The following is a 15674-nucleotide window of genomic DNA, read 5'->3' on the forward strand; positions in this document are numbered from 1 at the left end:
TTTGTCAGTGACAACAGATCTTTGACCGAATAGACATAATTTAGGAGTTCTAGTCTAATCCTCCAAATCGTGAGTCATTACCCCAAATCAAACTGAGGAAACATAGGAGTGAAAAAAACAGAAATAATGCATCTCAAGACTGAAGGAAGATTGCCTTAGAAAATAATACTACTAATAATACTAATAATAAGCTTTTAGTAAGTGCCAAGTTCTGGGATAGAGACAAGATAATCAGATCAGACACAGTCCACACCCCAGAAGGGATCATATCTTTGAGGGAAGAACAGGTATCTTAATCTTATTTTACAGATGAGGCAACCGAGGCCCAGAGAGGTTAAGTGACTTTCCCAAGGTCATTCAGAAGGCAAGTGGCAGATCTGGGATTAGAACCCCAGTCTCCTGACTCCCGTTCTGGACCTATTTCATTAGACAATGCTACCTCTCATGCCTTCTGTTTGTAGATCATCGCCAAAATGCAATGAAAGATCTAAATTTTACATTATAACCCAAACTTCAATAATGGAAAGAACTAAGCCTACAAAGCTCCTTGTGGAATCTGATATTTGCCCTGCATGCGTGTTTTCACCACTGTTCGTGTCTGTCTCCCCGCCTAGACTTTAAGCTCCGTGGGGGCAGGGAATATGCCTACCAGATCTGTTGCACCGTACTGTATCAAACACTTGGTATAGTGCTCTGCATACAGTAAATGCTCAATAAACACCAATGATTGATTGTCCAGAATGTTCTGCCATCCATCTCAGCTGAAACAAATGATTTCTAAACCCCTTCCATTAATAACAAACTGGCAAAGATACTTAATTTCTTCGTTATTTCCAAGGCAGCATTCCATAACAGCTTTCCAGGAATCTCCCTGGACAGTTGTCCATCGAAAACTCCTTACCTGGTGGAGGTGCCAGGAATTGGGCGACCTGTGTCAACTAAGACACACCAGCAATATCCTGTAGAGGGATGGCACTGCACGGGTTTGTAGAGACCACCATGAGAACACTCGGGAATAACCACATTATCATTCTTAGGTTGTTTGGCTTCTTCTAGGGCTGACTGGTGTTCCTGATCACATGAAGATACTATAGGAAAGAGAAAGAAGATATTTAAGAATAATTGTGGTATTTACTAAGCACTTACTGTGTGCCAGGTTCTCAATTAAGCACTGGGGTGGATAAAATCAAGCTCCTGTCCCACATGGGGCTCACATTCTCAATCCCCATTTTACATATGAGATAACTGAGGCACAGAGAAGTGAAGTGACTTGCCCAAGGTCACACAACAGACAGGTGGCAGAGCCGGGATTAGGACCTATGACCTTCTGACTCCTAGGCCCGTGCTCTATCCACTACACCAAGCTGATTGATCTCACTGCTACCAAATCATGGGAAGATACAAAATATCACACTAGGCCATAAGCAATGATTCACTCATTCCTCAATTATGCTGGCTTTGGATCTTTACATCCCTATGGAGGAGAGATGTTTGTTCTGGCATTTCTAACATTTCCCTCCAGTAATCCGACATGGATCTGGGAATATATCCAAACACCAACTGATTGCTATAATCACTGAGGACTGATGAGAGATTCATTGAAAGAAGATTCTGGAGACGCCGAATTGCATTATGGATTCAGTTCAGGGATTGGTCACCCAAACCACACGAGTCAAACATTGAGTCCAGTGATGGTTTGCAGCCACCCCTAGCTCTGGCTCAGGATTTTGCTATTGTCTCACTTTCCCATGCCCTGACTTGGTTTGTCTCATTTGGCATGTGGAGACATTCTGGCCCGGAGTCAGAGTACAGACTTCCCACGCCGGAATGCTCCTGTACCTCACCAGCCTAGCCTTCCAAGCCAGGGCAACACTCTCCAGAGACCAGGAAATGGGGCATTCCTTTCCTCTCTCCTTTAGGGTCAAATAGTATAACCAGACAAAGAAGGGATAGCACTGTCCAAGTTCTTCTGGGACCTAATGGACCATTCACTGTTCTCACCGAAAAATAGCACATCCAGGTAATTATGTAATGGAATTTATAAACGAATGAGTAAAAATACTCCAAATTTTTTTCATTTTCAAAAAAATCTATTACCAATAATATTGTGTCATTTGTCAAGCACCCACTATCATGGATCACTGAGGTAGAAACAAGATAATCAGGTCAGGTGTGGTTCCTGCCCCACATGAGACTCACAGTCTGAGTGAGGGAGAAATGGTATCTTCATTTTACAGATGAGGAAACAAAGGCCCAGATAGGTTAAATGATGATCCTAAGGTCAACAGCCCTTCATATCTGACACCACTACTGGCCCCATCTTCAAAACCCTCCTAAAATCACATCTCCAAGTGGCCTTCCCTGACTAAATTCTCATTTCCCTACTTAACCTCACCTCTGTGTTGTCTATGCACTTGGCTGCATTCCCCTTAAGCATTATAATGATAATAACAATAATGTTATTAAGCGCTTACTATGTGCCAAGCACTGTTCTAAGCACTGGGTTGGATACAAGGTAATCAGGTTGCCCCACGTGGGGCTCACAGTCTTAATCCCCATTTTACAGATGAGGGAACTAAGGTATAGAGAAGTGAAGTGACCTGCCCAAAGTCATACAGATGACAAATGGCAGAGCCAGAATTTGAATCCATGACCTCTGACTCCCAAGCTCATGATCTTTCCACTAAGCCATGCTGCTTCTCTGTGATACTCACCCCCACAAAACTCAGATATGTTGCTGATTTGTACTTCCCAAGTGCTTAGTACAGTGCTCTGCACACAGTAAGCGCTCAATAAATATGACTGAATGAATGTAAATACCCTTATACTCTATTATTTTCTCTATCTGTAATTTCTTTTCATCTCTTCTTCCTCCACTAACAATAATTGTGGTATTTGTTAACTGCTTACTATTTGTCAGGGACTATATTGTAGATTGTAAACTAGATAGTAAGCTCATTAATGGGCAGGGACTGTGCCTACCAACTGTGTTGTATTATATTTTCCCAAGTGCTTAGTACAGTGTTCTGCCCACAGTAGACATTCAACAAATACCAGTGATGGATGAATTGATAGTAATCCTAGTAACACTACACTATTATTCTTACAGAGTGAGGGAAAGGTCAGTCCACGTTTTTTCTAAAATTAATCGAATGATTGTATTTATTGAGCACTTTTCTTTGTGCAGACCACTGTGTGCAGAACACTTGGGAGAGTTTAGAGAAGCAGCATGGCCTAGTGGCAAGAGCACGGGCATGGGAGCCAGAGGATGTGGGTTCTAGTCCCGGCTTCGCCACTTGTCTGCTGTGACCTTGGGCAAGTAACTTCATTTTTCTATGCCTCAGTTACCTCATCTGTAAAATAGGGATTAAGACTTTGAGCCCCATGTAGGACAACCTGATTATCTTGCATCTACCCCAATGCTTAGAACAGTGCTTGGCACATAGTAAGTGCTTAACAAATACCATTATTATTATTAAATACAACAAAATTGGTAGATATGTGTCCTGACCACAAGGACCTTACAGTCTATAGGGGAAGACAGACATTAAAGTAAATTATGGATACGTACATAATGCTGTGGGTCTGAGGGTGGGGTGACTATAAAAGGCTTATAGATCCAAGTGCATAGGCAATGAAGAAGGGAGAAAGAGTAGGGGGAAAGAGGGCTTAGTTGGGGAAGACCTCTTGGAGGAGGTGAGATTTCAGTAAGGCTTTGGTGGTGGGAAGAGCAATGGTCTGCCATATACAAAGGGAGAAGGAGGATGTGGGCGATGAGATAGACAAGATCAAGGTACATTAAGCAGGTTGGCATTAGCACAAGTAGATTGGTGTTAGATCAAGTCTCATCAATGCATCCAAGATGGTGCCCCCTTTCTAGTTACCAGATGGATATGCAGCACCCCTCATAAGGCCATGAACAATATCTTACTTACACAAACCAATGGTCCACCCAGCCCAGGACTCTCTTTCCAATTCTGGCCCCGAAGGATGCTTTTAGAGGAACAATGCGATGTTTGTCCTCTCTGACAACAATTCTCATTCTTTGGCCTGTGTCATGTAACCGCTAGTATGTCCCTCTAGTAAGCCCTTATCCATTGCTCATAGATGAATTTACATAAACCCTCACTGAACGTTCTGAGAGTGTAGTTAAAACCAAGAGGATGGGAAAAAGGATACAGTCAAAACCTAGGAATATCAAACCCATGACTCTCTTTGGAGATCACTGTGGAAGGACTCGGGAAGTTTTCTACAATTATCTGCCAAGCACAGTTCTCCCCCAGGGGAATGAGCAAAGCTTTGGGAAGAGCACTTCATCCTTGTCTGAGAGTCTTGAAAGTAGAATTTGGCTCAAAATTCTGCAGAGACATACTGACATCAGGTAATTACAAACAATAGGCTACTACATGTGCTTAATACATAGCATTACAGCTACTACTACTACTTATTCATTCATTTAGTCACTCAATCTTATATATTGAGTGCTTACTCTGTGCAGAGCACTGTACTAAGCACTTGGGAGAGTACAATACAACAATAAGCAGCCACATTCCCTGTCCACAGTGAGCCTACAGTCTAGAGAGGGAGACAGACATTAATATGTATAAATAAATAAATTACAGATATGTACGTAAGTGTTGTGGGGCTGTGATGGAGGATGGATAAAGGGAGCAAGTCATGGCGACACAAATGGAAGGGGGAGAATAGGAAAGGGGGGCTTAGTCAGGGAAGACCTCTTGGAGGAGATGTGACTTGAATAAGTCTTTAAAGGTGGAGAGTAATTGTCTGTTGGATTTGAGGAGGTAGGGCATTCCAGGCCAGAGGCAGGATGTGGGCGAGGGGTCAGAGGCGAGATAGATGAGATAGAGGTACAGTGTGAAGGTTGTTATTAGAGGAGCAAAAGTGTGGGTTGGGTTGGAGTAAGAGAGTAGCGAGGTGAGGAAGGAGGATGCAAGACGATTCAGTGCTTTGAAGCCAATGGCGAGGAGTTTTTGTTTGTGGAGGTGGACGGGCAACCACTGGAGGTTCTTGAGGAGCGGGGAAACATGTCCTCCATGTTTTTGTAATAAAATGACTCCTACTATTACAACTCCAAGGGTATAGGACCTCTGTGGGTTGCTGTAAATCAGTGACAAAGGCTCTCTGAGTCAATGCAGACATTTCTCTGCTTTAGGCATGAGATCAGAGAGGAGTTCAGATAGGGAAGGTGTGCTGTCATCTGCCTCTCTATTCAAGTAGGGCATAATTTTTATTGAAATTTATAGTTCCATTTCAGGGCCATAAGCAAGGAACAGGAGACTAATAAAAAATCTGGTTCTGCACTTTACTGGCATTTGGTCCTCCAGAGACAAATTAGTAAAGACTTTTTCAAATTAGCATTATAATAAATATAAATTGCTAACTAGTAAATCATTCAGCTTTCACTCTGACTTTTGAAATGTCAGACCACGTAGACTAAGAAAGTGGTCACCACCCAAACACAGAGTATTATTCTTTTCCAAGAAGGACTAAGATTATTGCTTAATGCATTATTGTTAATGTAACATTTCATTACATTAATGCATTATCTATATATAAATATATTTCTAAAGTTGTACTCCACTTACTGTTTCCTTGAAAATAGGCTGTTAAGCCAATGGTTGTAATAATAATGGTATTTGTTAAGAGCTCAGTATGTGCTAAGCACTGTACTAAGTGCTGGATGGATACAAGCAAATCAGATTGGAATCAGTCCCTGTCCCACTTGGGGCTCACAGTCTTAATCCCCATTTTACAGATGAGGTAACTGGGGCCCAGGGAAGTTAAGTGACTTGCCCAAGGCTACGCAGCAGACTTGTGGTGGAGCGGGGATTAGAGCTCATGACCTTCTGACTCCCAGCCCCATGCTCTATCCACTACACTATGTTGCTTCTGTGTGCTAGTAGAAGTAGGGTTTCACTATAGGAAACAATGTAACCAAAACAATATACCTATATTGTAACACAGTAATTCAAACACTATTTAGTTATCTGATCAATTGGAAGTGTAAATGTGTATCAATAATGAAAGATTTTGAATTTACAGGTTTTTTGGCAGATATGTAAATGTGGTACTTAAATGTCAGTGTCATATATCAAATTCTATTTAGAAAAAGGCATCTTCTGTTAATACATTATAGGCATCATCTTTTTATGGTCTTCGTTAAGCACTTTCTATGTGTCAAGCACTTTTCTAAACAAGTTAATCCCTGTTCTGCAAAGGGGCTGAAAGGCTAAGTAGGAGGAAGAATAGGTATTGAATCCCCATTTTGCAGTTGAGGAAACTGAGGCACACAGAAGTTAGGTGACTTGCCCAAGATTGCACATCCATCAGCAGCATGCCTAGCGGAAAGAGCCCGGTCCTGGGAGTCAGAGGATGAGGGTTCTAATCCTGGCTCTGCATTTGTCTGTTGTTTGACCTTGGGCAAGTCATTCAACTTCTCTGGACCTCAGTTACTCCATCTGTAAAATGGGGATTAAGACTGGGAGCCCCACGTGGGACAGAGACTGTATGCAACCCAGCCCGTTGTTGGGTAGGGATTGTCTCTATCTGTTGCCGAATTGTACTTTCCAAGCGCTTAGTACAGTGCTCTGCACACAGTAAGCACTCAATAAATACGATTGAATGAATTGAATGAACTATCTTGTATCTACCCCAGTGCTCAGAACAGTGCTTGGCACATAGTAACTGCTTAGAAAATGCCACAATCATTATTATTAAGTGGCAGAACGGGAACCCACATTCTGTGCTTTACCCCCAGGCTATGCTAAAAAATCTATCATTATCTATGCTAAATTGGTAAGTGCTATGATCACTCTTTTCAAGTCAACTTAAATGCTCAAAGGGAGCTAAAGAGGTATATTTAACCTATGGTAAACTTTGAAGCCCCTCTCAGGGTCACACCTGGAGAGTTTCCAGTACTCTACCAGTCTTGGCTATGGGAGACAGAGTCAAGCAGAGGCCTACCCATTCCATTCCTAGCTTGGGCTGTGGCTAGAGAGAGGAAGGCAATCTGCTACAATTCAAAACTCACCCACGCTGGGCAGCAGCGGCACAGGAGAGAGTCGAGGGTGGAGACTCAGGTTTACTGCGCGGAAGGAGGCAATGGTAAACCACTGCTGTATTTTTACCAAGAAAACTCTATGGATACACTACCAAAATGATTGCAGTTGGAGAGTGGGGCATGCTGGGGGAGATGTGTCTGTGGTATCACTATGGGTTGGAAACAAATCGACGGCATAAAACAAGACAAACTTTGAAGAGCTATCTAGAAGTAAAAGAATGTTGAAGTATTGGCATTTAAAATCAAAAGCTTCATAATGCAGTGGACAGACTACTCTAGTGGCAGATGATGATGATGCTAATAATTCTCTGGGCATGTCACTCCCCTCCTCAAAAATCTCCCTACACATCAGGCAAAAACTCCTCACTCTCAGCTTCAAGTCTCTCCATCACCTCGCCCCCTCCTACCACACCTCCCTTCTTTCCTTCTACAGCCCAGCCCGCACCCTCCACTCCTCTACCACTAACTCCTCACTGTGCCTCGTTCTCACCTGTCCTGCTGTCAACCCCCAGCCCACATCCTCCCCCTGGCCTGGAATGCCCTCCCTCCACACATCCGCCAAGCTAGCTCTCTTCTTCCCTTCAAAGCACTACTTAGAGCTCACCTCCTCCAGGAGGCCTTCCCAGACTGAGCCCCCTCCTTCCTCTCCCTCTCCTCCCCCTCCCCCCGCCTTACCTCCTTCTCCTCCCCACAGCACCTGTCTATATGTTTGTACATATTTATTACTCTATTTATTTTACTTGTACATATTCACTATTCTATTTATTTTATTTTGTTAATATGTTTTTTTTTTGTCTGTCTCCCCCTTCTAGACTGTGAGCCGGCTGTTGGGTACAGACCGTCTCTATACAGACAGCGCTTAGTACAGTGCTCTGCACACAGTAAGCACTCAATAAATGCGATTGAATGAATGAATGAATACATTTCATCCTGATAATAATAATAATAATGGTGTTTTTTAAGCACTTACACTGTGCCAAGCACTGCTGTAAGCACCAGGGTAGATACGAGGTAATCAGATTGTCGCACGTGGGGTTCACAGTCTCAGTCCCCGTTGTACAGATGAGGTAACTGAGGCACAGAGAACTTAAGTGGCTTGCCCAAGGTCACACAGCAGACAAGTGGCGGAGCCAGCATTAGAACCCAGTACCTCTGACTCCCAAACCCATGCTATTTCCACTAAGCCACAGTGCTTCTCCTGATCCCTCTGCTGATCGGCTCTCGATCGACTGTGCTCTCTCATTCACCCCTCACATCCAATCCATCACCAAAACCTGCCGATCTCACCTCCGCAACATCGCCAAGATCCGCCCTTTCCTCTCCATCCAAACTGCTACCCTGCTGGTTCAATCTCTTATCCTATCCCGACTGGATTACTGCATCAGCCTCCTCTCTGATCTCCCATCCTCCTGTCTCTCCCCACTTCAGTCTATACTTCATGCTGCTGCCCGGATCATCTTTGTGCAGAAATGCTCTGGACATGTCACTCCCCTCCTCAAAAATCTCCAGTGGCTACCAGTCAACCTACGCATCAGGCAAAAACTCCTCACTCTCGGCTTCAAGGCTCTCCATCACCTCGCCCCCTCCTACCTCACCTCCCTTCTCTCCTTCTCCAGCCCAGCCCGCACCCTCCGCTCCTCTGCTGCTAACCTCCTCACTGTACCTCGTTCTTGCCTGTCCTGCTGTCAACCCCCAGCCCACATCCTTCCCCTGGCCTGGAATGCCTCCCTCCAAACATCTGCCAAGCTAGCTCTCTTCCTCCCTTCAAAACCCTACTGAGAGCTCACCTCCTCCAGAAGGCCTTCCCACACTGAGCCCCCTCCTTCCTCTCCCCCTCCCCCTCCCCATCCTCCCCACCCTACCTCCTTCCCCTCCCCAAAGCACCTGTATATGTTTGTACAGATTTTTTACTCTATTTATTTTACTTGTACATATTTACTATTCTATTTATTTATTTAGTTAATATGTTTTGTTGTCTGTCTCCCCCTTCTAGACTGTGAGCCCACTGTGGGGTAAGGACCGTCTCTATATGTTGCCAACTTGTACTTCCCAAGTGCTTAGTACAGTGCTCTGAACACAGTAAGCGCTCAATAAATGCGATTGAATGAATGAATAAATAATGCTAATAATAATATAGGCTATGTGCTTACCCTGTTTCAAGCACTGACTAAGAACTGGGGTAGTTACAAGATAATCAGGTCAGACACAATCCCTATCCCACATGGGGCTAAAAATCTAACTAGGAGGGAGGAGAGGTATTTAATCCCCGTTTGACAGATGAGTCAGTTGAGGCACAGAGAAGTTGAATGACTTTCTTAAAATCCATGCAAGTGGTGGAGCTGGGAGTAGAACCCAAGTCTTCTGACTCCCAGGCCTGTGTTCATTCCACTAGAATTAGAATTTAGAATCTTCCTAAAGGAAATTCTGCATCTACAAATCTCAAAGAGGTTTTTCAAATGCATAGATTTAAATGAGGGTTCCACAACAAAAGGGATTGCACTTCTAAACTGAAGAGGTAACAAAGGGGCTTTTAGACTGCTATAACTGTAGAAATATGCAGCAAATCCCTCCACACCTGGAAGTGTGTGACTATCCACAGACATGTGTATAATATTTCTAAGTTGAAGGCTGGTCTATAAGTGCAGTTTTGTTGAGCTTTGACTAGGCCAGAAGGAAGGCTATCTGACTCAACAGTCCCTTGAGCAAATGTGTTTGGGGCTGCTCCATTGACTTCGTGCAACATCACCCTTTATTCTTCTTTTCCTTAACAATCTCCCAATATTCTTAGTTGCCAATGTCATGACTTCCTAGAAATTGCTTTATACAAATAGAAAAGGCTATTTAAGTCAGTGCCACACAACCATGGTAACACAGCAATAGATGATAAAAGCTGATAAATGGTAAATGCCAGAAGAATATCTGCCACCAAACTTAAACTTATTTCCAAGATCAAAGATCACTTTTTTAAAACAAAAGGCATTTGTTAAGGGCTTTCTAAGTGCCAAACACTGTTCTAAGCACTAGGGTAGGTACAATTAGGTCAGACATAATCCCAGTCCCAAATAGGTCTCAAGTCTATATAGGAGGGAGAACAGGTGCCCCCATTTTAGTTGAGGAAACTGAGGCACAGGGAAGTTGAGTGAGTTGCCCAAGGTCACAAACAAGCAATTGGCAGAGCTGGGATAAGAACCCAAATCTTCCTGGCTCCCTGGCCCATGCTATTACAGCGACCTGAAAAGCGTCATTCTGCCTAAATAATCTGATAACAGAAGGGATAACAAACAATAACAAATGGTTGCCTAAAATGTATATAAACTGCAAAAAAAAATTAAAATACCCCTAAAAGTTGAACTACACAACTACATACTATCCATTCTAAATAGAAAATCACTGAAAAACCACGTTTCAAAGAATATTCACAAACTTGGACTTGGCAATTTCAATATGGATTTGCTTTCTTTTTACAAATAAGTGAAACAATTAAAATTTCTAATTAGAACCCTGCTGTTCATCTTCTAACACTTGTAATTATCACAGAATATCACAGAAAAGTTTTTTGGGTGGGTTTTTTTTTTGGCGAAGCAATGTAACCATTTCAAACTGTTGGCTGTCTGCCTGATTAACTCCATGCTCCTTCTTGACTCTCCTCCCATCTGTGTGGTGGAAGATTGAGGCTGCTCTCTTGATTCAGTCACTGTCTGACTGGATTGCATTCTATGTGAGGTATGTCTTCTATATCCTTTCCCTAATCCTCTTCTCTCTCTCCCTTCCATCATCCAGTTTGCCTTTTCCTTCCCTATTACTCAATTAAAAGTGCTTTTCTGCTTGTTGACAAGCCACCATATTTATTACTGCTAGTAATGGATCTGATCTCATTTGCTAACTAAGACATTCTGCTCAAGGGTTGGATGGACTAATTTTAGGGCTAAATTGCACCAGATGTCTCCTGAGGATCCAAATCCCTCCATGGCAGCAAATTAGACAAATTAGCTAGTATATCTTTCAGGCAATTAAATTCCCACTCGGTACGTGTTAGCACAGTGTAGTAATAATATTGAAATGCCCCTGCTAGATCAGACTCTGAACAATCTCAATGGAATAAATGTTTACAAACAGCCCAGATCTAGAAGCTACAGATGAATTAGAAAATAATAAAATAAAATGAACGATCACAGACCAAAATTAATTCAAGCTATAGAATGTGATGTCTTAGACAGATACCTTTTTGGGGACATTAGGAATGATGACCAGTGCTGGAGTTTGAGGTCTGAGGGATGATCTCCCTCTGTCTCCCACTTGCCCTCCCCCCTGGCTTTTATAATCCCTCCCTCCTCATTCTTGGGGGTGGGGAGAGAGTGCTGGGTGAGGAGAAACAGAAGACTGCTCTCACACCCCCTACTCACCCTGCTTTGTTTGCAGACCCCCCAGCCCCAGTAGACTGCTGTTATCTGTTAATTTACAAGCCGCTCTAGTTGCTGACAGTTGCTTTGATTGAGGAGCTGCATAATCTACCGGATAGAACCGGGCCAAGGAATCAGGCAGACCTGGGTTCTAGTCCCGGCTCCTCCACTTGTCTGCCGCGTGACCTCGGGCAAGTCACTTCATTTCTCTGGGCCTCCATTCCCTCATTTGTAAAATGGGAGATTAAGATGTGAGCTCTGTCGGGGATGGGGACTGTGTCCAACTCGATTTGCTTGTATCCACCTAGCGCTTAGAACAGTGCCTGGCACATAGTAAGTGCTCAACAAATACCATTTAAAAAAACCAATCTATCAATGGTATTTATTGAGTGCTTACTGTGTGCAGAGCACTGTACTAAGCGTGCAGGAGTTACACTATATAAGAGTTGGGAGACAGGGAACATGTTCCCTGCTCACTCCAAGAGCTTACAGTCTAGAGAAAGAAAGCAGCAGGTTCAGACTGAAGAATGGGAAAGGGATGAGGAGAAAATTTGGAGGGAGCAGAAATTCCAGAGTTTCTAGCTGCTACCTTCTTCTCTCCTGACCCACATGGTTCTAAGAGGTGCATCATTGGGAAAATATCTTTTTGGACTATGGGGCCATTCGTTCTCATTGAAGACAGACCATAGAGACCAGGTATTCCTGCGATTGTGTGGAAAGTTGTTGTCGGTGGATGTTGTGACAAAGTGCATCAGGGTTTATTTAGAGCGGTGTCAGAATGCACTGGCGCTTCCTCAAGCTCAGCCCTGGCTCTTCTGGAATTGGTTTCATTGGCTCCAGCAACTCTGGTGTTGTTCAGTCAATTCATCACTAGTATTTACTGAACACTCATTATAGGCAGAGTACTGTACCAGGCTCTTGGGAAAGCACAGTAGATCTCTGTCCTCAAGAAGCTTACAGTGTTGCATTCCTGCTTTTCTGGTACACACATATCAATGCTTCAGTGTATAAGCCCTAATGATAAATCTTTCAGAAGGAATCAAGCATCGACCTGAAGCATAACTGTGAGTGGACACACATATCCCCCACCACACAACTGAATAATTCAAATTTTCATGCTGAGGTTTGAAACTACAAGAGTTGTTTATTTGTATGCTAACCAATGGAACAGTTCATTAGTGTTGATTTCATTTCATGGATCAGCCCCCACCCCTGCCTCTGCCCTTACAATTACAGCTTGCTAAAGGGCTGTTTCCCCTCTCAGGATGGCACCTGGAGAGTTGTCAGGGCACTACCAGTCTCGACTATGGGATGGAGTATATCTATTCCATTCCTAGCTTGGGCAGTGGCTAGCGAGTGGAAGGCAATCTGCTACAAGGCAAAACTCACCCGTGCTGGGCAGCAGCGGCATGGGAGAGAGTCGAGGGCGGAGACTCAGGTTTACTGCACGGAGGGAAGCAATGGCAAATCACTTCCGTATTCTGATCAAGAAAACTCTATGGATTTACACTACCAGAATGATTGGAGATGGAGGTGGGGCATTCTGGGAGAGATGTGTCCAAAGGCGTTGCTGTAGGTCGGAGACGACTCGACAGCATTAGACAAGGCAACGGGGTTTATGACCCAGTTTTTTGAGTCTTAGCCCACTTCCTGGTCAGAGCAACAAGGGTTCAGGGAAGTCACATGAGTTACAATAATAATAATAATTATGGTACTTGTTAATTGCTTACAATGTGCCAAGCACAGTTCTAAGCACCAGGATAGATACACATTAATTAGGTTGGACACAGTCCCTGTCCTACATGGGGCTCACACTCTTAATCCCCATTTAACAGAGAAGGTAACTGAGGCCCAGAGAAGTTAAGTGACTTGCTCAAGCTCACACAGCAGACATGTAGTGGAGGCAAGATTAGAATCCAAATCCTTCTGTCTCCCATGCCTGTGCTCTATTTACTAAGCCACAGTGTTATGCGTGGTCACACTGACTATGGTATTTATTAAGCACTTGCTTTGTTCTAGACACTGTACTAAGCACTGTGGGTAGTTACAAGATAATCGGGTCAGACGCAGTCCCTGTCAATTCAGTTCAATTCAATTGTATTGTGTGCTTGCTGTATACGGAGCACTGTACTAAGCACTTGGGAAGTACAACTCAGCAATATATAGAGATGGTCCCTACCCAATAACGGGCTCACAGTCTAGAAGGGGGAGACAGGTGTCAAAATCGTCATAACAAATAGAATTAAAGCTATATGCACATCATTAGCAAAATAAATAGTAAATATGTACAAGTAAAATAAAGAGTAATAAATCTGTACAAATATATATATAGGTGCTGTGAGGAGGGGAAGGAGGTAGGGTGGGAAGGATGGGGAGGAGGAGAGGAGGAGAGGTCCTAAATAGGGTTCCCAGTCTCAATCCCCATTTTACAGATGAGATAACTGAGGCACAAAGAAGTGAAGTGACTTGCCCAAGGTCACACAGCAGACAAGAGGCGGATCCTGGATTAGAACACAGGTCCTTCTGACTCCCAGGCCCGTGCTCTATCCACTAGGCCGTGCTGCTTCTCTGATTGGGAGTGAAGGAAGGTGCTCCCCAAATCTCCAGGGGTTCAGACCAAACCTTACGCAAAAGGCCCATGGCTGGGGTTCACGCTGGGGGCAGTGTCGGTGTCTGTCTCCCCCTTCTAGACAGTAAGCCTGTTGTTCCCGTTGTTGGGTAGGGACCGTCTCAATATGTTGCCAAGTTGTACTTCCCAAGCGCTTAGTACAGTGCTCTGCACACTGTAAGCACTCAATAAATGATGATGATGATGGCATTTGTTAAGTGCTTACTATGTGCAAAGCACTGTTCTAAGCGCTGGGGGAGGTTACAAGGTGATCAAGTTGTCCCACAGGGGGCTCACAGTTTTAATCCCCATTTCACAGATTAGGTAACTGAGGCACAGAGAAGTGAAGTGACTTGCCCAAAGTCACACAGCTGACAGTTGGCAGAGCCGGGAGATTTGAACCCATGATCTCTGACTCCAAAGCCCGTGCTCTTTCGACTGAGCCACGCTGCTTCTCCAATAAATACCATTGAATGAATGAGTGGTAGGATTAGGAAGGTGTGCAGGTAACTCCACTGGGCTTCCTCCACTGGAGGGTGAATTTCTAAAGGCTTTTTGGGCTTTGGGGGAGAGCAGAGTTTCATAGTCAACACATGCACAGGAGTCTATTTTCAGAAAGTAAATTCTCAATTTGACATGTGGTTTGAGGATGCAAATACAAGCAAATTTAAGCTAATTTTATACTAGCATAATAATTAGCTTCTGAGCTCCTCAAATTAACTTTTTTGTTGCTTTTTTTGCTTTTTTTTTTGCTCCCTCTGCAGCTGAAGTGATGTATTCATTAGCAATTGTGTATGTAGAGCCTAAAGGCAATTTTACAAGTCAACGCATAATAAGCTTTGCAAGTCTACTTAGATGCCATTCAGAATTCCCAAATGCTAATACGTACATTTAGCGAATGGTCATTCAAATCCAGACTCTATTTCTGTAATAATGGATATTGAATTTGGAAATTGGATTATCATTTGAAAATGTTCTCCATAAACTTATATCCCAAATTCTCAGGTATAAATAATCTCAAACTTTTATTTGCATTTCATTCCAGAAATATTTGCTAGAGAAAGTGAAAATCAGTTTCTTATGAAAACACAGAGACTGCATTTTCTGAAACTTAACACACACATCACATATAGTATCATATATATAATTGTGTCTCCAGGTTCACTACTTCTATCCTGTCTCCTTGCCATATTCTTTATCAGAAGAATATTCATTCAGATCATGTTTCCCCACTCCTCAAGACCCTCCACCATTGCATCAAACAGAAACTCCTCGCCGTTGACTTTAAAGCACTCAATCACCTTGACCCCTCTCACCTCATCTCCCTACTCTCCTATTCATTCATTCATGCAGTTGTACTTACTGAGCACTTACTGTGTACAAAGCACTGTACTAAGCACTTAGGAGGGTACAACAGGACAATAAACAGGCACATTCCCCAATCACAATGGGTGGGGAATACGTGGATGGGGAGCTTATACATGGTCCCTGCCCTTGGGGAGATTTCAGCCTGTCCGGGCTGGTGGGCATTAAAATATATTAAAGATTGTTGTTGTTGCCCTATGCTGTCGAGTCGTAACCGGCC

At 43.4% G+C, this 15674-nt stretch overlaps 1 protein-coding gene and 1 non-coding gene across 3 annotated transcripts in view; one reads left to right on the forward strand and one right to left on the reverse strand.

Moving 5' to 3' along the window:
* Positions 1–15674, reverse strand: part of SMOC2 (SPARC related modular calcium binding 2) — a 242329-nt gene that overhangs the window by 85143 nt on the left and 141512 nt on the right. For both annotated transcript variants that reach the window (XM_038771125.1, XM_038771117.1), the window contains exon 8: positions 902–1088. In XM_038771125.1, coding sequence (XP_038627053.1) covers positions 902–1088 — 187 coding nt within the window. The remainder of the gene's footprint in view (positions 1–901; positions 1089–15674) is intronic.
* LOC119924861 lies at positions 6904–7041 on the forward strand. Its single transcript, XR_005449544.1, has one exon. It is a non-coding gene; the product is annotated as a small nucleolar RNA SNORA7 (small nucleolar RNA).

This window comes from Tachyglossus aculeatus, chromosome 2 (assembly GCF_015852505.1).
Source record: "Tachyglossus aculeatus isolate mTacAcu1 chromosome 2, mTacAcu1.pri, whole genome shotgun sequence".
Classification (NCBI taxonomy): domain Eukaryota; kingdom Metazoa; phylum Chordata; class Mammalia; order Monotremata; family Tachyglossidae; genus Tachyglossus; species Tachyglossus aculeatus.